The sequence below is a fragment of the Salvia splendens genome, chromosome 3 (genome assembly GCF_004379255.2).
Source record: "Salvia splendens isolate huo1 chromosome 3, SspV2, whole genome shotgun sequence".
Taxonomy (NCBI): Eukaryota; Viridiplantae; Streptophyta; class Magnoliopsida; order Lamiales; family Lamiaceae; genus Salvia; species Salvia splendens.
Genome location: NC_056034.1, coordinates 6,329,139 through 6,356,772, shown reverse-complemented (window position 1 = coordinate 6,356,772; position 27,634 = coordinate 6,329,139). Strand labels below are relative to the sequence as shown.

Below are 27,634 nucleotides of genomic sequence, written 5' to 3'. Positions count from 1 at the left end.
GTCGGATGACAAAATCGTGGGGCTGAGATTAAAAAGAACAAAGAACAAAAGATACAAAAAGGAAATGAATACATCCATATATATATATAGGGGTGCATTATAATGATAACCCCAATTTCCGTAATAACCCTATAACTAAATCTGGACCACACATTTTTAAAATCACGTGGTCTAGATTCAAACTTAGATTTACTTTATAAAAAAAAGTGCAGAGGTAAATATGTCATTTCGCTCATGATAAAATTTACGTATCCAAATTTCGCTCATTTAATTTCTGAATTTCGCTCATTTTATCATTTTATCAGTCAGTCAAAAGTATCATTTTATCAACTCAGAGTATCATTCTATCCGGCAAAACTATCATTCTATGCAATAAACCTAACATATATCATTTTATCATTTTATCAGTCAGTCAAAAGTATCATTTTATCAACTCAGAGTATCATTCTATCCGGCAAAACTATCATTCTATGCAATAAACCTATAATTTTATCATTTTATCAGTCAGTCAAAAGTATCATTTTATCAACTCAGAGTATCATTCTTTCCGGCAAAACTATCATTCTATGCAATAAACCTAACATATATCATTTTATCATTTTATTAGTCAGTCCAAAGTATCATTTTATCAACTCAGAGTATCATTCTATCCGGCAAAATTATCATTCTATGCAATAAACCTAATATAATCGGCACAATACATAATATACAAACCTATAAAGCAGTAAACGTATCATTTTATCAACTCAGAGTATCATTTTTATAAGGTTACTGTCATTTTATCCGCTTAGATTATCATTTTATCAGGTAAAAGTATCATTTTATTAAACAAAAATGTCATTTTATACACCAAAAATACCTATCATTCTATCGGCTGAAAGTATCATTCTGCCCGGTAAAACTATCATTCTATCGGCTGAATGTATCATTCTATCCGGCAAAACTATCATTTTATCAGTTTTATGTCATTTTGTCACGTTAAAGTATCATTTTATCAGCTTATATGCAATTTCTTCAGCTAAACTATAATTTTTATAAGGTTACTGTCATTTTATCCGGTTAGATTATCATTTTATCAGGTAAAAGTATCATTTTATTAAACAAAAATGTCATTTTATACACTAAAAATACCTATAATTCTATCGGCTGAAAGTATCATTCTACCCGGCAAAACTATCATTCTATCGGCTGAAAATATCATTCTATCCGGCAAAACTATCATTTTATGCAGTAAACCTAACATTTATAAGCTAAAAGTATCATTTTATCAACTCAGAGTATCATTCTATCCGGCAAAACTATCATTCTATGCAATAAACCTATCATTTTATCATTTTATTAGTCAGTCAAAAGTATCATTTTATCAGCTCAGAGTATCATTCTATCCGGCAAAACTATCATTCTATGCAATAAACCTATCATTTTATCATTTTATCAGTCAGTCAAAAGTATCATTTTATCAACTCATATTATCATTCTATCCGGCAAAACTATCATTCTATGCAATAAACCTATCATTTTATCATTTTATTAGTCAGTCAAAAGTATCATTTTATCAACTCAGATTATCATTCTATCCGGCAAAACTATCATTCTATGCAATAAACCTATCATTTTACGTGATATTTGGCGAAATTCAGAAATTAAATGAGGGAAATGACAGTTTTACCCCGCGCTTTTTTTATGAAGTAAATCTAAGTTTGAATCTCAAAACTATCATTCTATGCAATAAACCTATCATTTTATCATTTTACGTGATATTTGGCAAAATTCAGAAATTAAATGAGAGAAATGACAGTTTTACCCCACGCTTTTTTTTATGAAGTAAATCTAAGTTTGAATCTCAACCGCATGATTAGAAATATGTGTGGTACATATTTGGTTATAGGGTTATTACGATATTTAGGGGTGAGGCATACTTACTCTTTTGGTTATATTAATTTTCTAATAAAATGTGAGTAGAATAAGTTGGTGGAATGTGAGGCATACTTACTCTTTTTGTAAGGGTGAAATATGATTCTTATTGTCAGACATACCAAAATGGCAAAATATGACCCTTATTATGAGACGGAGTAAACAAAGTTGTAAATTAATACGGATTTTAATGCGTAATTGGTAAATTAAGAGAGATGTGAAAATGTGTGGAAATAATGTTAGTGAATTATGAGGTTCACTTATAGAATAATGTGTATAACGTTAATATTGATTTAAACTTTTCTATTTTTAGTATTAGTCTAATTTTGATGAACGGCCCAAAATTGTAAAATTAGATTATTTTATTTTGGAATAAGCAACTAGTAGTCATTTAAAAATTATAAGGAGAATGGTTTACAACTTTAAATTAAATTTTGAGTTTTGACTTAATTTCTTCTATTGAAACCTGGTGTGATGAATTTGACGATGGACGTAATTTAATTGGTAATGATATTTTTTAGTAATAAATTAAGAGTTCGAGTTACTTTGAATGTGTAAGTATATGATAAAAAAAATCATTTGATAGGATGCACTGCTTTGTTACATATACCATATGTGCCATGTATAGAAATTAAATGAATTATGGTTAATTTAAAATTTTATTATGTTGGGGTTTGAAGCCCCTTGCACAGCGGAATACTTGTATAAAATAAATAAATCAGACGTAGGATCTATTTGACAGATTATGAGATTAATCTATTCACATGTTAACACATAATTGCATGCTAGAACGCAAATAATTCATGCTTAAACAATATAAATCCTAAAACATGAATTCTACGGTTTAGAGTTATTGATTTGATTCTCCAAAGAATCGTCGATTGCTCGCGCCTTCTCCACGATGATCTTCAATACTAGACCACTGATTTTCTGACTGATTCCCAAACTGTGTCTCGATATCAGGGTGGGCTGATCTTATCAAAATACTAGGACTCGAATAAAGACACAAAACTTTCTCACGGAGGAGGAGCTGAAAAACTCACGGAAGAGAAAATTAGAAAATTTCGTCCTTCTTCAAAAAAAGAGAAGGGACGAAAATTTTTTCTTTAAATTGTGTTTTCTGTCTCATTTATTCTCCTAGTTATATTAAGTTCATATTGGGTCCAGTCAGGGATCTACGGAAGGTTTTGGATATGGGCTCCCTCAATTAGCTTTTTACTAATTAAATTGAACCCACAATTTAATACAAGCTTGTATTGGAATATTACGAGCAGCCACAACAGAAGTAATATTGACCTCCCCATCCAAATCCAAAATTACAAGTAATCCGGGTTTCCATTTTGTTTATTATTTATTTCTCGCGCTTAAGATATAAATGTCCATTAATTAATTAAAGTCTGTTATGGACTTAATTAATTAACATCTTATCAATTCCAAGAGTGGACTTATCAAGAAACACTTATTTATTATTCATGGAATAATTAAATTCCAACTGGCCAGTTTTCGAATAATAAAACCTTGTTCAAACTCCTCTTGAGGACATTATCAAACGAGACTCACCTCGCGCACGATTCAACATAATAGCAATCCTAGCACCGCTAGATATTAATCACCACTACCTAATATATCAGGATTATTGGGTTGCGAAAAACTCGCACCTTTTGATAAGTCAAAGTAGTGCATAATCAATACCGTGTGCTCAATGCTAACGTATGTAGATTAAGAAATAGTATTTTATCAAGACCTAGTCTTTCAGTATATAGCATAAAGACATGTCTTGCTGTTAGATCCATTCAGTGCTATACCACACCAACATCATCTTATTTCAATAAGGCTTAGAAATAATCGGACTGACATCGCAACCTTTTGCGATAGGTAGCCAAAGCCTATCTAGGTTGTGAAATTCTTCTTTTTCTTTTGCAAAGCATTGCATAGAACTGACAGTAGTTACCTTAAAGTGGACGACGCCCACAACCAGTCTACTAAGCAAAAGACTTAGACTTTGTTTACTTCTTATGCATTTAAATGTTTATAAAACATCTTATAAACGCACAAGCAAAAACAATGTAATAATTGTCACGCCCGCATTTTCTAAGGATATAAAACACGGTTGATCGCGACTAGGGGAGGATTAAAGAAGCGGGGAAGAGAGGGGAAAACAACACAACTCGACCATAGCTCGAAACAAATGGGAATAGCTCGAATAAAATCAGAGTATCTCAACAATCAACAACTCAAAGAAATGAATATTATCTGAGTGATACAAGAACTCAAACGGAGAACAACTACTCAGCGGAAGCATTTGAGAGACGGAATATGCCACGTGTGAAGACATGACACATTCTAGACACTTAAATTTCTTCAACGGTCTTGCTCAACAACCGCCGCACACGTCACGCTCAACCTGCACATTTTTTTTAAAAGAAATGCAGGGCTGAGTACTTGATGCACTCAGTGGACTCATGCCGAAAACATTTTACATAAAGTATTTATCATGCCACCATTGAGTGACCTTGGGGTTTTAACTTTAGAAATCGCCCAAGACACTAAAATCATTTCCATCGTAAAATTCGACTGATCAGTCATTTTCCCATAGATGTCTACCATATCTTATCCATTGATGACAAGGAACGTGGCCACATTCCAAGTCACTGGACCGGCCGACCCAAAAGACGGCTCACGGTCCCCTCTGTGTACACTAGCCTGAGTAGGGACTCACTCCCTAGTCCGACCCTAATTCGATTATCCATAGATGGCAAAAGCCACATCAGATAGGTTCCATAGATAAAACAAAACACGGCATGACAAATATTCATATTATTTTCACATAAAAATATACTTAGGGCATTGCCCTTATTTAAAAAGAAAACTCATCTCGACTGCTTAATTCACAAGTATTTTCTTCCCCTTGATATCACGTTTCGTATGCGAGGATTTACCTTTACATTTAGATAATACATAAATCAACAAGCTTTTCAAATAAGGAAATAAAATGCATGCCTCCTATGTCTTCAAATTATTTTCCACGTTGAAGATTATAAATTTTTCCCCTCCTAACTACTACACGTATACTCCTTTACAAAACACATACACACCTAGGGCTGTCAAATTGGATATCGGGTATTGGATACCCGATACCCGAACCCGAAAATATCGGGTAATTGGATACCCGATACCCGAAAAATCGGGTTTCGGGTCGGGATCGGGTATTGGGTTATTGGGATTTTCGGGTATCGGGTTACCCGATACCCGATCGGGTAATACCCGAATACCCGAAATACCCGAAATTAATAATGTTTAATTTAATTTATCAATTAATTCAATTAGGGTCTAGGGAGGGTACACATACACATTAGTTACACAACACAACTTACACTCCCGTCTCCCTGACGCCGCTCCCTATCTCACTTGTCTCCCCTCGGCTGCGCCTCTCACCCTCACCCACGACCCACCGACGACGAGCACCACCGCCTGAGCACCACCGAGCTTGTCGTCTTCTCTGCGGCTCCTCCCTCTCCCACACGCAGACGCAGTCCGCTAAGCCCTCTCCGGCTCTCCCTCTCGGCCCAAGCAGTGGCCTCCCCGCCACCGCCGCCCTCCGCCGCCTCCGCCATCTGAAGATTGAAGAAGGTATGAATGTTGCTTCAATTTACAGTTTAATTTTATGCATTCTTCTTTCAATTGTACTATAAATACTTAAATTGTTTCTTTGAATCACATTTTTTTCGCTGAAATGTGTGATATCTTTGTTTCTTATTATTAAGTTTCATTTTTTTCCTTAAATAATAGGATGAAGATTGGAAAATATTGGGCTGAGGACATGGAATTAAATCCAAGGATGAACAGGATCTTATACATTGCTGCAGTGCTTGATCCGAGACAAAAGATGAATCATGTTGAGACATGCTTCAAGTCAATCTATGGAGATGCAAGAGGGGAAATCATGGTAAGAGATGTTACATACGCATTGAATGAGTTGTTTGACTATTATGTGGCACAGAAAGAGGCTCAGAATCCTGCTCAACATCAGAAAAATGCTGCCAATGAGAATATGCGCCGTCAAGGGAGGTCTGATCGTCGAGGATCCCTTAGTCTCGTGGGCTTGAGAGGTAATCGGCAGGCCAACAACAATGCAAATGAGCTCGCTGTTTATCTTACTGAAAACAATCACATAGAGGACAAGGAAGACGTAGACCACTTTGATATCTTGAAGTGGTGGTCGGAGAATGGCAAGGGATATTTTGGCTATTCCCATTTCCGGTGTTGCATCTGAGTCTGCATTTAGCTTGGGAGGTCGTGTTCTCACTCCGTATAGAAGCTCATTAGCTCCTTGTATGGTCGAGGCTTTGGTTTGTGCTTCAGATTGGTTGAAGAGTATAAATGTGGAAAAGAAATGTAATGAAGACATGTCTGAAGAATTAGCCAACATTGGACTTGACGAGTTTCAAAGAGGTAAGTTATATTCATTACATTTCATTTCAGTTATACATTATACTTATTTGTTGTTGTTTTATTGTTTATCCATGTAGTTTTAGCCACCACTGGAGTTCGAGAGGTTGGTCAATCAGTCGTTGGGTCCACTATGCCACAATGAAGATGATTAGATGGAGAACGATGGATTTTGGATGAAGAATGAATGAATGATGGATTTTCTCCAAATTGACTATTAGACTTATGTTATATTGTTATGTCGCTTGAACTTATGTTACTTATGGATTATGGATTGGAGATTATGACTTTATTGACTTTGTGATATTTTGAATTTAAATGTGTGGCCAGTGTGGGAATCATTCTCCATTGACTGATTTGTGGAATGAGACTTGTGGAATCTTTCTTCTGTGCTTTCTACTCATTATAAGAAACTAATATCCATTGTCCTCAGACAGTAGAGCAGAAAAAGAACTGTCAGAAAATATTCTTATAAATCCTCTCGTGAAAGTGAAAGCATGATTAAAACAAAGCAACAGTTCACAAGTTAGTTATGGAAGCACCCAACTACCTATGTACACCAAAACATTTCCTATGAAAAATTACCAAAATGCAAGCTAAAAGACATAAAAAAGCTCATACATCAATACGGCTATAATTTATAGGGATTTTGGGTTTGAAACGTTGAGGGAGAGTCAAATTTCATCAATCAATGATTGATTTCGAGAGAGAAAAAGAAGCATTTTTTGGAGCATTTTTTAAATCGGGTATTTCGGGTACCCGATTTATCGGGACTGGATACCCGATTCGGGTATCCGGGTACCCGAAAATTTTTTCGGATCGGGTATCGGGTAGCAATTTTTTGGATTTTCGGGATCGGGTACCCGAAAATTTCAGGTCGGGTACCCGCGGGTACCCGATTTGACAGCCCTATACACACCCATTTCTACCTTTCCGCGGGTACCCGATTTGACAGCCCTATACACACCCATTTCTACCTTTCCACTTTTCATCAAACATTAAATAAGAATAAAGAAAAAACAAATAAAACAAATACTTCCCTTTTTATCATCACACGGTACTGCCTCCCACTCCACTTTAACAATCATCAAAAATTAAGGAAGGTAATTAATACTAATTAGAACAAGAAATCAAATGTACTCTATTCACGTCTGTTATTCTTCTCTTTCTCTTTCTTCTCCAAATCTCCTATGTCTCTCGATTTCTCTCACAAATTGGACCAAAAAGGGAGTAGCTCTAGTCGATCCCATTTTTCTCACACAACATCGAAAACGAGATTCCCAAAATTGAACACACCCAATTTTCTAAATAAATCCGTCAGATCAGGTGGTGGTGCGGTGACACCGCTGATGAGCTCCGCCGCCGGCAGCCTTCAATCACCGCTGCTGTTCGCCACCGTCGTAGGCCGCTGTCCCAAGGTACTTCATCGTGGCCTCTGATTGGCAGCCCCGATTCGCCTCGATCAACCCCGCAAGTTAAGATTTAAATTTGCTTTCATGAACTAAATTTCGATTCTTTGGTTTAGATTTGTTCGAATTATCGATTTGCTTCGGTTACTGGTTTCATGAGAGGCACAAGAGTGGAATAGGAATTGGGTGGGTGAGGTATACCTTCAACAATAGATGTTCTATGGATTTGCTTTTAGTGACTTATGTTTCTTCCTCTCTGTATTTGGATTACTCTGCAGATGAGGAATCAAAACTCTTGCTTCAACACTTTGCCTTCGGTTGAGAATTGAGAGAAGGCGGCTGGAGGAGCAGAATGGGGTAGAAATACGGGATGGGATCCCCTGCTGTGGTGGGAGCACAGCAGGGGCCGCTGCTCCTCACAAAAATATTTTAATTATTTTTTTTTTTTTAATAATTTGAATTTAATATTAAAATATTTGTATGGGATAGGCACAGCAGCCCCTGCTGTGCTCCCACCACAGCAGGGGATCCCATCCTTAGAAATACCGTGTCTTGCATGGAAAATTGTAGCGTTGAAACTGATATGGAGTAATTGAGATATATAATGAATTATGTGGAGATTTGGTTTGTTGGAAAGATTTTAGGGAGTAGAGATATAGGGAAATAGTTTGTTGATGGGGTTTGGAGAAATATATTTGACCAAGTAGTTGACTGTAAAATTGAAATAAATAATTGATTTTTTTTGTTTTTACGGGGTGTTATAATAATATACTAATTTTATTCGTGAAAACTGCTCGAATAATATTGAATCGGGTTAAAAGTGGATTGTAGAGTTTTCTGCATACAAGCAAGATTATATTCGCATGAACTTGCTCGAAACATGTTTTTCGGTATACTAAACCTAACATAATAATAGTGAAATATCAAATTACTTATTTAAATTACATGCATAATACTCCGTATTCATTATTTTGAAAAACAGACGAGAGAGAGATTCGGAAAAAGGGATTAAATTCGCTGATCTTTTGAAATTTGACATTCAATTCGCAGACCTTTCGAAATATTGGATCGAGACATGTGAATTTTTCAGAATAAGGGATTTTTGCTTTTTTATTTCCTTTCTCTTCTTTATTTTTATTATTCATCTCCCAACATTTATAAATGACTATATTATCCTCTCAAAACTGAACCCAAATTTTGAAAAACATACGAGACAATTCGATTGAAATTTCCTTGACTTCGCTGTTGCAGTAGATCCACCAGAAAATGAAGTAAACTATATTCAATTGTTCAAGCTAATCTTATTCACAAAATGAATTATACAGTATATGTTGCCGTAGAACGATTTCTTATTTGAAATTGGAATTGTACTCTAGTAGTCATGGTATGTTTTCCGGGGCAAGATTGATGATTTTGCAACATGCTTGCATATAAAGAATTGCAATGAGAAGATCATAGAAGTAATGGGATCTGCAAAAAGTTTATATACTTCGTGAATAACACTGGCAGAACCATTCTCTGGTGGATAATTTGGTCAATTGATAAATATTTGGGAATAAGAGAAAAAAGATAAAAAAGCAAAAATCCTTTATTCTGAAAAATTCGCATGCCTCGATCCCATATTTCGAAAGGTTTGCGAATTGAATGTCAAATTTTGAAAGGTCAGCAAAATTGCGAATTGATTAATGTTACTAAATTAATACTCCTACTTCACCAATGTAATTGAATACTAGTACTACCATTTTTAAGACATTGAAAATGTGAAATCGGCCCGTACCAAATGACTGACCAACATACTTCGATTCTATGTAAACTGCCATGACTAGTAGTGCTCACTTAGTTTACTTAAGAGTAAAGACTAAAAATGGTCATAAACATATGACGATTTTACGATTTTGGTCCAGAACATTATCTTTTGAATTGTTTAATCCCGAACAAATAAAAATGGACCGGATTTAGTTCATTTTTAACGGAACCGTTTATTTTTAACAGTCAAAGTAAATTAATGACATTTGACTAGAATAGAATTTCTATAAACTGGTCCGTGGCTGCCCACACCAAACCACCGACGAAACTCATATACTCAACATCGGCCATTGGTATTTAGAGAAGAGAGGAAAAAGTGTTGAATCTATAACCTCTAAAACCCCAATTAGAAATACTAATCTAGTCAAATGTCTTTTAATTTGCGTTGACTGTTAAAATAAACGGTTCCGAAAAAAATAGACCAAATCCGGTCCATTTTCATTTGTTTGGAACCAAACAATTCAAAAGATAATGTTCTTGACCAAAATCGTAAAATCGTCCTATGTCTAAGACCACTTTTAGCCTTTACTCCTTACTTAATTTGAAAAGTAATGTAATTGAAATATTGTGAATTGACTAAACATGTAGTATGAATTTGACAAATTCATATCACGTTATTCAGTAAGGAATATTCACATCACGTTATTAACTTTAGTAAGAAATTCAATGTGTTTGACAGCTATACAACATCGAAATTATTGTTAGAAATTTGATAGAAACAAAACAAAAAGATTTAAGAAAAAATCAATTTGCTCGAAATTAAATGGAAACGGTTGAAATGAATCAAAAAACACACAATTTGCTTGGATGGCATCGTCTTGCTTGCCTCGCCTTGCCGCCCACCACCCCGACTTCCCCGCCGGCTACGCCCACCGCCCTCTACCACCGGCTAGGCTTCCGTCCTCCCGCCTTATTGCCTTGGGCTCATTGTGGTGTGTTGCAAGTTTGCAACTTCAATTTTCTTGATCGATTTGGTTATATTCTCTTATGGCTCGTGTGATTGTCTTGTAAGTCACTAGCACCAAGTCCTTGAAAATGGGCCTAGCATAAGTTTTGTGTTATTGTTGTTATGGCAAATAAAAATGTGTTTGATTAAAAAATGAGGCCCATGTTACCGTGTTACTGTTCCTTGTGCTTTTTTATGTACAAGTTGTAAAATGACAAAATTGTCCCTCTTATATTTTTGATATTTCTGCTTTACACCCAAAATTTTAGAAGAGAGGGACCGAGAGTACTAATGGCGTCAATGATCGGCCCCGGTAAAGATCCGAACTCGAAGCCTAATCTCTGCAACTTCTCCGACACGCTTGAGGAGGGTTGTATCTGTTAGGATCGTCGACTGCAACATTAGTTTGATATTGTCCGCTTTGGGTCAAGCCCGCACGGATTTGTTTTTGGGTCACTCCGAAAAGGCCTCAAACTAATTGGGGTTGGACAGGAATTATATACACCTTCCAACTTCCCTCCCTCATCCGATGTGGGATGGGTTTGTAACCCAACAAACCTCCCCTCAAACCGAGACCACATCGGGAACGCAGTCGACACGAACATGGGTCGTTCCAGCCCTGGCCTCTGGGTCATCCTGGGCCCGACTCTAACCCGAGTCCTTCAGGGCCCGACCCTAACCGGGGCTCATCCAGGCACAACCCATAGCCACATGGGCTCTGATACCACTTGTTAGGATCGTCGACTGCAACATTAGTTTGATATTGTCCGCTTTGGGTCAAGCCCGCACGGATTTGTTTTTGGGTCACTCCCAAAAGGCCTCAAACTAATTGGGGTTGGACAGGAATTATATACACCTTCCAACTTCCCTCCCTCACCCGATGTGGGATGGATTTGTAACCCAACAAACCTCCCCTCAAACCGAGACCACATCGGGAACGCAGTCGACACGAACATGGGTCATTCCAGCCCCTGGCCCTTGGGTCATCCTTGGCCCGACTCTAACCCGAGTCCTTCATTGCCCGACCCTAACCGGGGCTCATCCAGGCACAACCCATAGCCACCTGGGCTCTGATACCACTTGTTAGGATCGTCGACTGCAACATTAGTTTGATATTGTCCGCTTTGGGTCAAGCCCGCACGGATTTGTTTTTGGGTCACTCCCAAAAGGCCTCAAACTAATTGGGGTTGGACAGGAATTATATACACCTTCCAACTTCCCTCCCTCACCCGATGTGGGATGGGTTTGTAACCCAATAGTATCTTGGTGTTATGGTCGATTGCAACGCAGGAGAGCGGAAAGATTGGATTTTTTTACGTGGAATTTAAGGGAAATCTTGAAATTGGGGAATTTTTTAAGGTGAGTCTTCGCGGATTGAGGTGAGGTGGATGTGTGAGGGGCCTGCGTCCATGAAATTTGTTTTTGCTGGGTTAGTGAAGAAGGAAGGAGGAGATGTAGAAAGGTATATTCTGCAGTGAAAGATCTCATTTTTTTTGGGTTTGCCGGAGTTGAGTTGAGTTGAGTTGAGTTGAGTTGAGAAAAATTAAGAGATGGAAGAGTAGAGGTGGAGAGAATGAAGTGGAGATAAGCAGGGTAAAAAGGGTAGATTAATGTGTTTCAAGAGTGAATAGTCCACTAACACAGCAATTTTACGTGTTAGGATTATACAGAATATTGTGTTAACTAGTACGCCACGTCACCGGCTCATGTTTATTTGCTTTGATTTTTGACTGAATTTCACTTATTGACCTGATCACATCCCTGTGTGTATATATACATATATATGCCTGCACAGATGTTGTTAATCATTGAATGAGACAATCTCCAACGTACATACCACATTGGATGCTCATATTTTGATTCACCAATGCCCTTCCTCACAATTGCGTCGTGTAATAAATAAAACACCACAGTAAGATTTTGTAAAATCTTCTTCCTCATACGAAAGAGAGGTGAGGAGTTTTGAAAGAAATGCAATGATACCCGACGGACTTCCCTCGGATATGACCTTTCGCTTTCCATTACCCGCCATCGGAGCTATTGCAGTACGAGAATGTGTTTATAGTGGAATTGTGGTGAAAGGAATGTACAAAGCTTGTGTTTATATGGTGGGAAGTGTGGGGAAGGTAGCGTCAAACAGAGACAAGGATGGCACCATTTTGCTGTCTATCAAGGACGAAGGATGGTTATTGCGGACATTTCATTCCAAAAAGTAAGGATATTTTTGTCATCACATAAAGTAGTCTGATAAGGGGATGCCATACGTAAATACTACCAAACAATAGATTAAGTGTGTAATCATCTTCTACCACACACTGATTCACACAAAATTTGGTTTCACTATTCATGGGAAAAATGTGTTATATGAAAACCAAAGAAAACCTTTTCAACCAACCAATCACACCCTTGTTGTATTGGACAGTGATTTTGTCCAATAATTTATACTAACATTATTTTTCTTCCACTATAGCTTTTGTCTAACCAATAATCATGTTTTCTGTCAAAACCAATCTGAATGACATTCTTGAAATTTTAATATATGTATAAAGAATTACTTAGATCTTCTATATGATTTGTTGTCAAGAAGTATTAATCTCTTTATGATCAATATTTACTAGACTAAAGTCCCAAAATGATCCTTAACATATTGCATTTTTTTTGTCCAAAACATTATCTTTTGAATTATTAGGTCCCTGACATTTGAAATCGGATCACATTTGGTCCATTTTGGACGGTTCCGTCAATTTTTTAACGGTTTTAATTACCGAGTCACAAATCCGTCACTAATTAATTTATTTGTTCACATCACGTGTATCCAAAATGACATTATAACTAGGACCCCCAAATTTGCAGACGTTCCAACACTCCCAACAACATACAAGGCCAAACAAATATTACTTGCAAATCCACAATCCATAGAGAAAGAATTCCCCCGTAACTAAGTCACAACCTAAAACTCCAGCAGCTCTCCCCCACAAAAATCTAAATTTCACAACCGAACCCCATAATTCCTATCCACCGACACAGGCAATTTATCCAAAATGGGGCAAAACACAAGAAAACATCTAGTAAACGATGTACCCAAAATCAGAGCGACATGGATTCCGAGAGGTTCTGAGATGGCGCATAACCAAGGCTAATCTGCTTAGCGACATTGATTTGAGCAGTTTCCGGGTCAACGCAATTCTGACCCGGATCGGAAACGCTTATTGCCAGCGCCAATTGCATCTGAAACTCCTCCTCGAAGAAACTGATATTTCTATTGCTCGAATTGCCACCCGAAGACGACGACCCCGTCGAGAGGCACCTCGGAAGACGGAGATGTGGAGGTCAATTGCTGAGACGACGTTGTTTGAGATGAGGGAACCAGCACAGGCGGCCGCACTTGGTTGTGGTGATCGCCGATGTGAAGCTTCCGGAAAAAGTGTTTCACTTTGGACATTTTCGTCGCCTCTCATCGATCGGAGAAAAAAATCTGATAATTTACAGTAATACACAATAGAAGCCGACAGATTACGATGTCGAATTCACTCTAATTGATTGACTTTATGATTAGGGTTTGAGATTGAGAATGGGGAATTTGATTTCGGGGTGCTAAAATGCGTGACGGTGGGTAGAGAATAAGGTGAGAAGTTTAAACTGCGCACTTGGTGTTAGAAGTCATCGTCAACTAACAAATAGCCGGTGGTGACGGATTTGTTTCTTCCAGTTAGTGACAGATTTGTGACCCGGTAATTAACACCGTCAAAAATTTGACGGAACCGTCCAAAATGGACCAAATGTGATCCGATTTCAAATGTGAGGGACCGAATACTTCAAAAGATAATGTTTTGGACAAAAAAAAACGCAAAATGTTAAGGACCATTTTGGGACTTTAGTCTATTTATTATTATACCATCTTTTCAAACTGAGAACAACTTCGATTCTGGTAACCATTCACTTTATATTGTTCACGTCTATATAAGTTGGAATACTAGTAGCTTAATGATCAAAAACCGTTTGTACTAAGAGGTCTATTGATTCGTCTACTAAGAATTAACTTTATTTATTAATTTTCATAAATATAATAAACAATGCTAATAAAAAAAACGATAAACTATGTGATATACTATCTACTACTACTATATCAGACTATAAGGAGGCATATTCGATCTTAATCAAATTTCAGCTATAACAAGTCAATTATAATTGAACAACTTCACTTCAAATTTGTCAATCCAAGGTCATGATTATAATTTATCAACCACAACTGTGATTAATTTAGATGAAACAAGTTTTAAAATAACGAAAAAATATCTTCAATCACTTCGTTTTGTCAAACACTAATAAATTAAAGCGCGGCGGCTCCGACCCATGTGAAGCTTATTATTAGTTAAGACCATCCACAACGCGTCTCGCGCCGGGCTCGCGTCTCGTCTCGGAGAGACGAGACCCCCGCGAGACGCATTGCAGCGGCCATCTCGTCTCCAGCTCGCGACCGGCTCGTCGCGTAGCTCGTCTCGGAGAGACACGAGACGAGCTGTCTCGCCACGCGCCCGAGACACGTGGCACGTCCCCATGCGTGCGTGACGCCCACTCGCTGGCCCGCGAGTGGGCGTCGTCACTGATGACGCAATAATTCATTTTTTTTAAAAAAAAATCGATTTTTAATAAAAAAAAAAAATTTTTTTTTTCAAACGGTAATATTACCGTTAAATATTTATTTTCATTTTTTAAATTTTTAATTTTTTTACTCTATAAATAATTCTATTCCATACTCATTTCAAACACAAACACACATCTATTCCTCTCAAATCCTCTCTATCACTCCAATTTCCATCTTCAATCAACTCAAACAAATGGATCCTTTTGAGCAAATGCGCCAATTAATGGAACAATCACTCGAAGAAGATCGACGACGAGAGGCGGAGGAAGCCGCACCACCCCCACGACGCTCCCGGAAGTACATCAATCGGAACCGGGAGGAAGCCGCCGCACGGTTAGTACGCGACTACTTCTGCGATAACCCGATTTGGGGAGATACCTATTTCCGTCGCCGTTTCCGCATGCGGAAACCGCTATTTCTCCACATAGCGAATTTTCGGGCAAGGACACGCGACTCTAGCGCCCACACCCAACTCCAAGAGGATCTAATTGAGCACATTTGGGAAAACTTTGGCGGAGAATATTAAATTATGTCATTTTTATTTTTTTAGAATTTTAATTATGTCTTCGCTTTTTTAATGTTAAGTTGTAATATTGTTTTAATTTTAATAAAGTGTGTTTGTTTAAATTGAATTGGGTTTTAAAAAAATTATAAATTAAATTGAATGAATAGTAATTAAGAGACGGTATAGAGACGGTTAAGAGACGGAGCGTTGCAGCCTCCGTCTCTTAGTTAAGAGATGGAGGAAAAAAGGACAGTGGGGCCCTCAAATAGTGCTCAAATAGTAGTTAAGAGACGGTTTAAGAGACGGTATAGAGACAGCGTTGTGGATGGCCTAATGATTTAATCCCACATGCCTAATTGACTCACCAAACCTTTTCAAATGGAGGACATAGTCACGTAGTTTCCGACCTGCCATAATCTATTCAATAATCATCATCATTATTATTAAAAAGATTTAAATATTAATATCAACACAGGATTAAAATATCAACATAAGTTTATGTTGATATTTTACTACGATCTTATTGATATTTTTAATACACTATTTGATAAGTTAGCGAACTAGCAATTTAAGAAAAGTTAGCAACGAATCACAACCCTCCTCGTAAAATTTAATTTACCATGATCTTCGAAACGGTGAACAACACTTTCACCAAAAAAAAAAAACAAAAAGAAACAGTGAATCACATTTCACCGCCGGCCTCTCCAATCTACGGGGAATTGAAACTCGGTGATTGACTTGGATCATAATATTTCCATCCCAAAATCACAACACAACTCAAATTGGTGAACCTCAATTTATTTCAACCTTACCCTACTATCTTTGTCTTCTTCTTCATCAACAGTTCAACACCACCACCATTTGCGAACTCACGACTCATTTTTCTCTCTTTCTCATACCTCCGCTCAATAACATACCCCACTCACTGACTCTGTCCAATTCATTCATGTTTTCCGGCGATTCCTCAGCTTGCTTTCCATATTGGCCGCCTGCAAATTAATGGTTTTACATTCGGCCACAAACACGTCACCTATTCGCTGTGATTTCTCACAGAGAAAACCCCTATATCTCCCCCAATTGCCTCTTCTAGGTTTATGCCCTTGCGCTTCAGATTCTCACCTTTTCCGGAGGAGAAGCGTAATCGTTAAAAATGTAGGATGGGCTCTATTTCAAGCTCAATCCTGCATCAATGGCGGAAACCCCCCTCACCAATTCGGCGGCGGCGCAGCAGCCGCGGGAAGGGGCGCCAAAAACATAGTGCTGAAACGGTTTTCAGATGAGGAGGAGTTAAACCGCCCCTCTACATCTGATTCGAGCATTAACGCTGGTAACTATTACAGCACAAGTTTTGGGGAGGACCCTATTGTAAATAAGCTGAGGAGTCAGCTCGGGGTCATCCATCCAATTCCATCTCCGCCCATAAATCGCAGTGTTTTCGGCCTTTTCGCTTTGTTCTTTTTCGTGGGTGTTGTATTCGATAAGGTCTGGACATGGAGGAAGACGGATGAGAGAAGTGGCGGCAGTAAACCCGGGAGCCGGCAGAAGGTGCCAACGGGGCTGTCGTTGTTCCTCGAGAAGGACTTACAGAGGAAAGAGTCGGTGGAATGGGTTAATATGGTGTTGGGGAAGCTGTGGAAGGTTTATAGGGGTGGGCTTGAGAATTGGCTGATTGGATTGCTGCAGCCTGTCATTGACAATCTGAAGAAGCCAGATTATGTGCAGAGGGTGGAGATCAAGCAGTTCTCTTTGGGGGATGAGCCCTTGTCTGTTAGGAGCGTCGAGCGCAGAACTTCACGCCGGGCTAATGACTTGCAGTGAGTTTTTCATTCTGCAATACATATTGCTTTTCAGTTATATGAAATCATTTTCACATGTGATTGATCCTGTGTGTAGTAAGGTAATTGAGAATGGGTGGATGAATGTTTCTCGTCTTTTAGAGTTCTTGTTGCGAGCTACCAAGGGTTGTAAAAGAGTTATATCAATGGGAATGAATATGTTGCTTTATGGATTGCATATGACATCAACACTCCCATCTCCTAATATAACTGATAACCAGAATAGATGTTAATTTTAAAATTTGGAAGTTCCGATGTTTTGCCATCATAACTCATATTTTACTGGGCTAATAGCCTAATATAGGTTGGATTTTGCTTGCTTGACATAGAGCTACCAACTTTAACAAGTAACGGAAACTCTAATTAGTTTTGCATCTGCAGTCTGGGAAGAAATGGAGTAGTGAGAAGAATCTTTTGATCTTTTCTGTGATTTATCAACATTTATCCACAATTTGTACTCTGTAGTTATTTTGCATGATGCAAATATATTTACTCTGAATGCATATTGAATGTTATTTTTTTTGTCCTGGTAAAAAGATACCATATTGGCCTCCGGTACACTGGTGGTGCACGTATGCTTCTACTTTTGTCACTTAACTTTGGCATCCTTCCCATTGTTGTGCCTGTTGGTGTGCGAGACTTTGACATTGATGGGGAACTGTGGGTTAAACTGCGACTCATACCAACAGAGCCATGGGTTGGAGCTGTATCATGGGCTTTTGTCTCTCTTCCGAAGATAAAGTTTGAGTTATCACCATTTCGCTTGTTTAATTTAATGGGTAGGTTATTTCAATTTCTCCTTTGACTTTTTCTCTTAGTAATGGCATGTTGTTACAATAAAGCATCATGAATTGCGAGTATGATTCAATGAAAACTGAAAGTCATGAAAAATCATATTTGAGCAGCAATTGACACTTGACGTTGAGCCTTGTTAGAGTTTGCAGAGATATTAAAGATTAAAGATACAGTTTCTTAGACTCAATGCTAGATTGATCTCTCTGCAATCTGCATAATCACCCTCTCTACCCAGGAAAGTAAAAATTTCTTAGTTTATGATTATAATGGTCATTGGTTGACATTGGACAGAGAAAAATATGCATAAATTAGTTTTTATGTAATGAAAGTAGAGCAGTTTTGTACTAAAAATGCCAGTTTCTTGCTTTCTGTCTTAATGTTTAGCAAAGCTATATCCTGCTTAAGTTACTTAGATCTCTTCCGGTCACATAATGTCTATGCATAAGTATTGCATCTGAAACTATGCTCATTTCATATATCAGATCTTCTAACCTGTTTTTAATGGTGTTTTCTGTGATGGTGCTCTGGAAAATATTTAGCAATACCAGTACTTTCAATGTAAGTGATGTCCTTCAAGCTTTTTCTGGATTATTGTCCATATCTTGATTTCTGTTCTTCAATCTTAGCTATAAAACACTTATGCAGGTTTTTGACAAAACTTCTCACTGCGGACTTGCCAAAGCTATTTGTTCGTCCCAATAAGATTGTTCTAGATTTTCAGAAGGGAAAGGCTGTTGGACCTGTTCCGAAGGACTCCAAATCTGGAGAAACTCAAGAGGGTAACGGTAACTTCGCAGGAGAATTGTCCGTGACGCTTCTGGATGCTCGAAAACTTAATTATGTATTCTATGGTATGAATCTTACTCATTCCAATGCTAAGTGGAATAATTTAACGCTTCTCTTAGGCTGAAATTGTTAGCGTTTAGTTAAAGGATCAGCTAATCGTTGCTCTACTTCTGGTTCATGTATATTTTTGTTTATAGTCACGAGTTTTTGTCCCACACTTTACAGGCAAAACAGATCCATATGTTATTTTAAGATTGGGAGATCAAGTTGTACGTAGTAAAAGAAACAGCCAAACGACAGTCATTGGGCCTCCTGGTGAGCCAATCTGGAATCAAGTGAGTTCTTTACTTGTTCTAGATCTGATGTACGTGGTTTCATGAGGGAAAGCTCTGGATCAATTACTGATATTCAGGTTTTTACATCTTACAGGATTTTGATATATTAGTTTCCGACCCTAAGAAGAATAAATTATCAATTGAAGTAAAGGATTCTCTTGGATTCACAGACCTGACTGTAGGTACAGCAGAGGTGAGGCTCTTAAATTTGCTATCAGATATTGGAAATGTTTAAACATGGCTCAGTTTCCAGGTTTGGAATGGTAAACTAGGATGGTTTAAGACTTTCAGTACATTGCCACATTCACTTCATCTCTGTGTATAGTTGTGGTCTTTTGATTTTTCCTCAAGTAAAATCGAGACTTTCAAGGAATTTTAAACACAGCTCTGGAGTTGCTTTTTAAGCAGTCACAATTATAAGAAAAATTTATTCAAGTTATTATTCAATTCTCCCATTAAGGTTTTGCTAACATCATAACAAAGTTGTTTGGAATACCTTTTGCAGATTGATCTTGGATCTCTGAAAGATACAGTTCCTGCAGACAGGATAGTTGTACTTCGAGGAGGTTGGACTCCACTTGGAAATGGATCAGTTGGAGAAATTCTACTGCGTCTGACATACAAAGCATATGTTGAGGATGAAGAAGATGAAAGATCTGACAAAGTACTTGCAAATACAGAGGCATCCAAGGATGACTTGTCTGATTCTGATGAATCGGACATTGCAATTCCTGAGAAACGTGCGGAAAAATACATAATTGCACCAGATAACGACTCTTTCATGAATGTTCTAGCAGCTCTGTTAGTAAGTGAGGAGTTCCGAGGTATAGTAGCATCAGATACCACAAATAACAAGCCTCCAGATGATGGAGCAAACAACGTTGTCTCCGAACCAAACAACGGCACTTCTGTCTCTGGACAGCAAACTCCGGCTAATGACCCTGGTGGTTCTCAAGGTATGGATATCCGATTCCTTGGTGCTTGTTTTCTTAAATTGATCTTCTTTTTCAGAATATGTCTCTGTTTTTCAGGATCAACTTTATTTTGGCTTGCCATTGTTACAAGTATCACAGTCCTTATAGCGTTGAACATGGGCACCTCGGGTTTGTTCAATCCTTGATGCGAGTGGCACATCGGTTTTGTAAATTCTTTGTGAGGTAAGGCGTTAATACGAGGATCCTATCCCTTTTCCTCGTTCCTATGTACTAGTATATACAGTAATTCTTTTTTATTATTGGCAAGAACTTGTCTAAATTAGGAGTATTTTGTGATTGATGATGTTGTTGACTCTATACATTATGTGTGATAGGGTTGTGGAGATTGAATAAGGCGGAGAAGGAGAAGAGTGGAAGTCCTTTTGGTGAATCTATTGTGTTCGGTAGAGCAATGTTTTTCCGGCGTTATATTCTTTTGTCCATCCAAATCTAAGGAGTATAGCTTAGGCAATGGACATGGACACTTTATATCCACTGATTAATTGTCTGTAGGTAAGTTTCCTACACAAATAATGCATGCAAAATAGCTCAAACCACTGTCCGAAAGTATTCCATGTTATTTTTTTATACTTTATCCTCTTAAGTAATCTTGTATGCCAAGTTTTTGAAATAGTTGTGATAGGAATCTAAATATAATCTTAATCTCCTTTTTCTTCTCTAGACTCTAGTTAACAATTTTGATCATATGCCCCTCTCCACAATTCATCTCATAAGCAGCCGCTAAACAATACGTATTCAACAGCTGCAAGATTAAAATAAACATACCTAAATTTAATTATTAAACCTACACAAAAAACCTCCCTCTGCGGTCTGCTCTGTTTGTTAGCAATAAGTCAACCTTTAAAATCGACCATGGAATACATTTTGTTTTCGTTTGTGGAATTCCATTATAAACTTCTAGGTACTCACTATCTGAATAACGTTAGTTATTTCCAAAAGTACACATACCTCGAATTATTGTTCCAATAAAAATTTAAAATATTAATTTTTTTATTAAAGTTGAAGGAAAAACAGTGGAATTTTTTTTCTCCATTTAAAGTATCTAGAAAACCAAAATGAAATACAATAATATTAGACATAACATAATCCATATGTCATTAAATTTGGTTAACCAAAATGAAATACTAAAATATTAGACATAATCCATATCTCATTAAATTCAACCAAATATGAATTATTTTATTAATAAAAAATCGCCAAAAATTCCTACTACAAAATGCAAGTTGCCAGTAGTAGTCAACGCTGACCGCCTTACCCATTTCCACACGCACATGAAATCCGCCATTAAAATTCTTCAATCCCACCTTCAAACCATCCTCTCCATAATGTCTTCTCTCAACCATCTCCTCCCTCTCTTCTTCTTCTTCTTCACGCTCTCAATCCTCAATTCATCCATCTCCCAACCACAATCCGCCACCAACATCTCCGTATTCTCCTCCTCCAACTCCCCATGGCGCCCCGCCCAGAACCAGACTCTCCTCTCCCCAAACGCCACCTTCGCCGCCGGATTCCTCCCCGTCCCCAACTCTCCCGGCCTCTACACCTTCTCCGTCTGGTTCCGCAACGTCTCCCAAAACGCTGTCGTCTGGTCCGCCACCAATCCCCCCGTTTCCGCCGCCGCCTCGCTGATCATCTCCCGCTCCGGAGAGCTCCGCCTCGTCGACTCTCCTGGTAACGCCACAAATCTATGGCCTTCTCGTCCTGTTGCGAGCGTGAACGGAAGCGGCCTCTCGCTGCTTCCCACCGGTAATCTCGTTTATGGCAATTTTGAAAGCTTTGATTTTCCCACCAATACTATTCTCCCTAATCAACAGATAAACGGGACAACCCTAGTTTCTAGCAACGGGAAGTATAGGTTTGATTCTAGGCAGCTTGTTTTCATTGGTAGGAACGATAATTATTGGACTAATCATGGCAATTTGACGTTCATGAGTTTGGATGATTTGGGGGTGATTGTGTATGGTGATGATGGTAAGTATTACGCCTCCGATTTCGGAGTTAAGAAGCTGAGAAAATTGAGCCTTGACAATGATGGAAACCTTAGGATGTATAGTTATGATGTGAGGCTGAGTCAATGGATTGTTAGATGGCAGGCTTTGTTCCAGTTATGTATGGTCCATGGCACTTGTGGTGCAAACTCCATATGCATGTATGATGCTTCCAACTTCTCCACTTCCTGCGTTTGCCCTCCTGGGTACACGAAGGGGCCTGGGGACTCGTGCCAGTTGAAGATTCCGTTGAGCAGTTCAGGGAGGACCAAGTTCTTGAGGTTGGATTTTGTGAATTTCACCGGTGGATTGGACCAAAATGACATCGAGACTACCAACTTCACGACGTGTGAGGCTTCGTGTTTGTCCAGGCCTAATTGCTTAGGGTTCATGTTCAAGTATGATGGCTCGAATTTCTGTGTTCTGCAGCTGGGGAGGATGGTTAACGGATACTGGTCCCCAGGGACGGAGAAGGCCATGTTCTTGAGGGTTGATGAGTCGGAGAGTGATGTGTCGAGCTTCACTGGGATGACGTCCTTGATGCAGACCATGTGCCCGGTGAGGATACGCCTCCCTGAGCCCCCACAGGAGTCCAGGACGATTACTAGGAACATTGTTCTCGTGTGCGCTTTGTTTGTGGCCGAGCTGCTTTTTGGTGCGTTCTTCTTTAGGACGTTCCTCAACAAGTATATAAAGTATAGGGACATGGCTAGGACCTTTGGGCTTGAAGTAATGCCAGCTGGCGGGCCAAAGAGGTTCAGCTATGCTGAGCTGAAGGTTGCCACAAACAACTTCTCCAATCCAATCGGGAAGGGCGGTTTTGGCATTGTCTACATGGGGAAGCTGAGTGACGGGCGCGTGGTGGCTGTCAAGTCCCTCAAGAATATCACCGGTGGCGATGCTGATTTCTGGGCTGAGGTCACCATCATAGCGAGGATGCACCACCTCAACTTGGTGAGGCTATGGGGATTCTGTGCTGAAAAGGGGAGTAGAATTCTAGTGTATGAGTATGTTCCTAATGGATCACTAGACGAGTTCTTGTTCCAAACTGTGGAGGAGGATGGGCCGTTGGAGAGTGAAGGTGACGCGCTAACCCTAGGCTCGAAGGGGAAGCCGATTCTTGACTGGAACATAAGGTACAGGATTGCGTTGGGGGTGGCGAGGGCGATAGCATACCTGCACGAGGAATGCTTGGAGTGGGTGCTGCATTGTGACATCAAGCCGGAGAACATATTGCTGGGAGATGACTTCTGTCCGAAGGTGTCTGATTTCGGGCTAGCTAAGCTGAAGAAGAAGGAGGACATGATCAGCATGTCGAGGATCCGAGGGACTCCAGGGTACATGGCACCAGAGTGGGCGCGGCCAGACCAGATCACCTCAAAAGCTGACGTGTACAGCTATGGATTGGTGCTGCTGGAGATAGTGAGTGGTTCTAGAAACTTCGCACAGCTGGACTCGAAGGTGGAGAGCGACCAGTGGTTCCTGCCCGGGTGGGCGTACGACAAGGTATTCAAGGAGATGAGCGTGGAGGACGTGCTGGATCAACGGATCAAGCAGAGCTACGACAGCCGGGCGCACTTTGATATGGTGAATCGGATGGTGAAGACTGCGATGTGGTGCCTGCAGGAGAGGCCCGAGGCTAGGCCGTCGATGGGGAAGGTGGCTAAGATGCTTGAAGGGACGGTTGAGATCACCCCGCCTAACAAACCCAACATATTTTACTTGGATGGCTGAAGCCTCAATGTTGCGCTTCTCCTCCTCCTAATCTTCCACTACTTCTCTACATATATACTACTATAATTGCTATCAATGTCACGACACAATCATATACTAGTATTTATGTACCAATGCTACAACAATATTGCCTATGAGAAATTCACATTATTATTATCTCATTTAATTCATACCAACAATGTGGTTATAACAAATAAGATGTAAACTTAGAAAGCAATATTTCTGTATACATTAGTCGGTCTAGTGGTATTGTGGTTAATGTGACCAAAGATATTTGGTTTGAGTCCATTGTATACCAAGACATATGTAAATTATATAGGTGGAGGGTCAGGGGCCAACATGTATATTGATTTTTATTAGGCTTTCTTAACATTGAGAAATTGTGAAAATATTACGTGAATTATTAGAATTAAATTAGCATTGGTCTAATCCCAGTCTCAGCTAATCAATTTGCTAGACTAAAATAAGTAAAAAATATTGGAGTATATTTTAAGGTCGGTTATTGGGCCACGATTAAAAATAATTAAAGCCCAAAAAGAAGAAGTAACGTATTCTAGACATTCGAGAAGATCGTAGAGTAATGCGACGAACACGCGTTTTATAGTTGAAGATCATCTGTTAATTTGCATATATCCAAAATTCCTCTTGAATTGAATCTAGAGGGAGAAAAGTTATGGCTCTGAATCCTCAACTTTTCCCCAATGGGATGCCGGTGCCCTTCGACAACGAGATGTTCGTCTTGGGTAGAGACGGTGTCGAATTTGAGATCGACAAGATCCCCGGGTTTCTTTCTTATCCTATTTTTCTACATTACTTTGTCAAATTCGGATCAATTATGCTGTCGTCTTGGCATGATCGTCGTATTGATTGATCAGATAACTTGTTGTGTGGAATTGTCACTTTTTTCCCTTTTCACGTGCACTTATTGTTTAGGAGTTGAATTGTTGGGTTTGTGCTGATATTAATATTATTCTGTTTAATTCGCGTTAGTGTGGCTATGGTCATGGTCTCTCGTTCATTTAATTTGAATTCCGTTGTCAATTATGGAAACGGTCTCTTTCTGATTTATAACCCCAATATGGATTCCTTTACTTTGCTCTCTGCATCACATTGTTGGCCTAGTTGCAGATAGAAGGTTTTCGTGGTTACTGCATTTTGCATTATTTAGATCAGATATTGTTATGGGTGGACCTCCTCCACTTTTCATGTCCTGTTATGCCAACTTGGCTTCTGAATGTTTCGCAGAACTCAAGGTGGAACAGTGAAAGCAAAGGGAACTATTTACTTGTCAAATATCCGCATGGTGTTTGTTGCACAAAAACCTGTTGGGAATTTTTATGCATTTGATATGCCACTGGTAAGCATAAATACAGTATTACTTGTTTGCCTTCTTTGATGGAAGTTTTGAAAGAAATACTCCCTCCGTCCTATTACATATGAAACGTCTGCATTTCGGCACTGGATTTTATTTCGTGTTGTTTTGTGATTTAATGAAGACAGAATAAGGTAAGGGAGAGGGAAAAAGTAGAGATGATGGGATTTCTGTTCTAGAAAAAGTTTCATTTTTAATGTGACAATCTAAAAAGGAAAACGTTTCATATTTAATGTGACTGGTGGAGTATTAATCTATATTCACATCCATCTAACTTTTTGCTGGGATTTACTGTTTTACGTTTGCTATTTCGACCTAAAATGACAGTGATGTTGCTCCAACTATCTAAATATATCAGTGATAATTTTATTACATGGGAAAGGACAGAGTTTCACAATAATGTGGCATAATAAGATAACTTTATATGATGCCTGAACACTACTTGAGGGTATGATGTCCATATTTGACTTTGTGCTATGGGATGGCTTAGCTTACTTTCCAGAAAAGACACAATCCTCTCTAATATGTGTCAATAAGCCAGATCACTAGACATTAGTAGTTCATGGGTTTTGGAAACTCTGAGATATCCAATCAACTTGCAACTGAAACGAGTAGAGAGAGAGAAAAGATTGTAACCAATAACAAGGAACTTAGTGAAGTGCTCAATTGTCTGTTGTGGAAATATCTTTTAATGAGTTGTTCTTCCTGCAAATTTGTGTTTTCTGGAGGATGGGGTAATAATCTAAGGATGGATTTCGTAGCAGTTTAACCACTTTCTCATGTGCAGCACATTCTTTGCACTTTGTCAACATATTTCTCGTCTATTGGTTTCAATGTCTAATTAGATTAGTGAACTTATTTCAACTTGGGATTTTTACAATGCAGCTCCATGTTCATGATGAGAAATTCCACCAGCCAATTTTCTACTGCAACAACATTGCTGGCTATGTAGAACCTGTAAGTTTTTAGAACTTATGCTACTGATCTATTGTTTCACTTGAGCGGGTCTGAAGTTTCTGGTGCCATTTCCAGGTTGTGCCTGATGATGAGCATTTGGCTCTTTATTCAACTCATTCTTTCAAGATTCTGTTCAAGGAAGGCGGTTGTGGAACATTCGTCCCACTCTTCTTTAACTTGATTGGATCTGTCAGACAATACAGCCAGCACCTTGCAGCACAGCCTCGAGTGGATCCTCTTCAAGCAGCACAAACTCCTGTCGATGAGATGATGAGACATGCGTATGTGTTGTTTGTTACAGTCTCTAACTCTTGTTTGCATTTTTTTACATCACGGCCTGCTAATGAGAGAAGGCACTCTGTATTTTGCAGATACGTTGATCCTAGTGACCCCACTAGAATTTTCTTGCAGCAGCCAAATGCAGAGTCTCAGCTGAGACGCCGCACTTACCAGCCACTGGATGGCTGAAAACCCTATGTAAATCATTGCTGTTTTTTTCCCTCATGTATACTTGTGGAGCTCATGCTTGGAAGTCTATGTAATATAAACCTTGTGTTTTATTTGTTTGCAAACATATTGCAAATTTATTTTTCGTGTTGAACACCTCATGGCAGCAGAAATGTGCATTTCCAGCATTTGTGTATAAAGTGTTTTTATTTTTTAATCATTTTCATGTGTTGTTATATCAAGAGTTTGATTTAAATATATAAATTACGGAGTACCATTTTCTAGAATGATAATTATGGTCAGATCGTATTTAATTATTAAGTTTTAACAAAATTGTTAATATGGATAGTAATATATTCAAAATTGCTCCTAGTGCTGAACTGTTACTTCATTTTAGAAAGAATACGGAACGGTTTTAAAATGAACTCTATATCAAAGGAACTAAAACAGACTTAAAATGAACTAAAAAGGTTTTAAAATGAACTCTATATAAAAGGAACTAAAACGGACTTAAAATGAACTAAAAATGTTCTAAAATGAACTAATAACAAACTAAAAATTAAAAATGTTCTAAAATGAACTAATAACAAACTAAAAACGAAGGGTTCGGTGCTAGAAATTAGTTCAACATTAATTATATTCTTATGGATTAAAATATATTGTTTGGGAGTAGAAATTAAGACATTAATGTACTCCATAAGAATAAAAAGATTTTT

At 38.5% G+C, this 27,634-nt stretch overlaps 3 protein-coding genes across 4 annotated transcripts; all 3 read left to right on the top strand.

Moving 5' to 3' along the window:
* Positions 1–16,391: 16,391 nt before the first annotated feature.
* Positions 16,392–21,080, top strand: LOC121794588 (extended synaptotagmin-1-like). Of its 2 annotated transcripts, XM_042192814.1 has the most exons (9): positions 16,397–17,488; positions 18,047–18,288; positions 18,844–18,862; positions 18,950–19,155; positions 19,316–19,425; positions 19,520–19,618; positions 19,931–20,381; positions 20,457–20,582; positions 20,735–21,080. In XM_042192814.1, the coding sequence occupies exons 1-8, from the start codon at positions 16,674–16,676 to the stop codon at positions 20,543–20,545; spliced, it is 2,031 nt and encodes a 676-aa protein (XP_042048748.1). In that variant the 5' UTR covers positions 16,397–16,673; the 3' UTR covers positions 20,546–20,582; positions 20,735–21,080. The 2 variants fall into 2 exon arrangements, with proteins under 2 accessions (XP_042048747.1, XP_042048748.1); XM_042192813.1 differs by having other exon boundaries at positions 16,392–17,488; positions 19,931–20,582.
* Positions 21,081–21,664: 584 nt separating this feature from the next.
* LOC121794586 (G-type lectin S-receptor-like serine/threonine-protein kinase At1g34300) lies at positions 21,665–24,303 on the top strand. The gene has a single exon (XM_042192811.1). It carries the CDS (start codon positions 21,692–21,694, stop codon positions 24,140–24,142), a length of 2,451 nt encoding a protein of 816 aa, XP_042048745.1. The 5' UTR covers positions 21,665–21,691; the 3' UTR covers positions 24,143–24,303.
* Positions 24,304–24,711: 408 nt separating this feature from the next.
* Positions 24,712–27,138, top strand: LOC121794587. The gene is made up of 5 exons (XM_042192812.1): positions 24,712–24,925; positions 25,388–25,499; positions 26,400–26,471; positions 26,547–26,752; positions 26,843–27,138. Exons 1-5 carry the CDS (start codon positions 24,816–24,818, stop codon positions 26,937–26,939), a joined length of 597 nt encoding a protein of 198 aa, XP_042048746.1. The 5' UTR covers positions 24,712–24,815; the 3' UTR covers positions 26,940–27,138.
* The last annotated feature ends 496 nt before the right edge of the window (positions 27,139–27,634 follow it).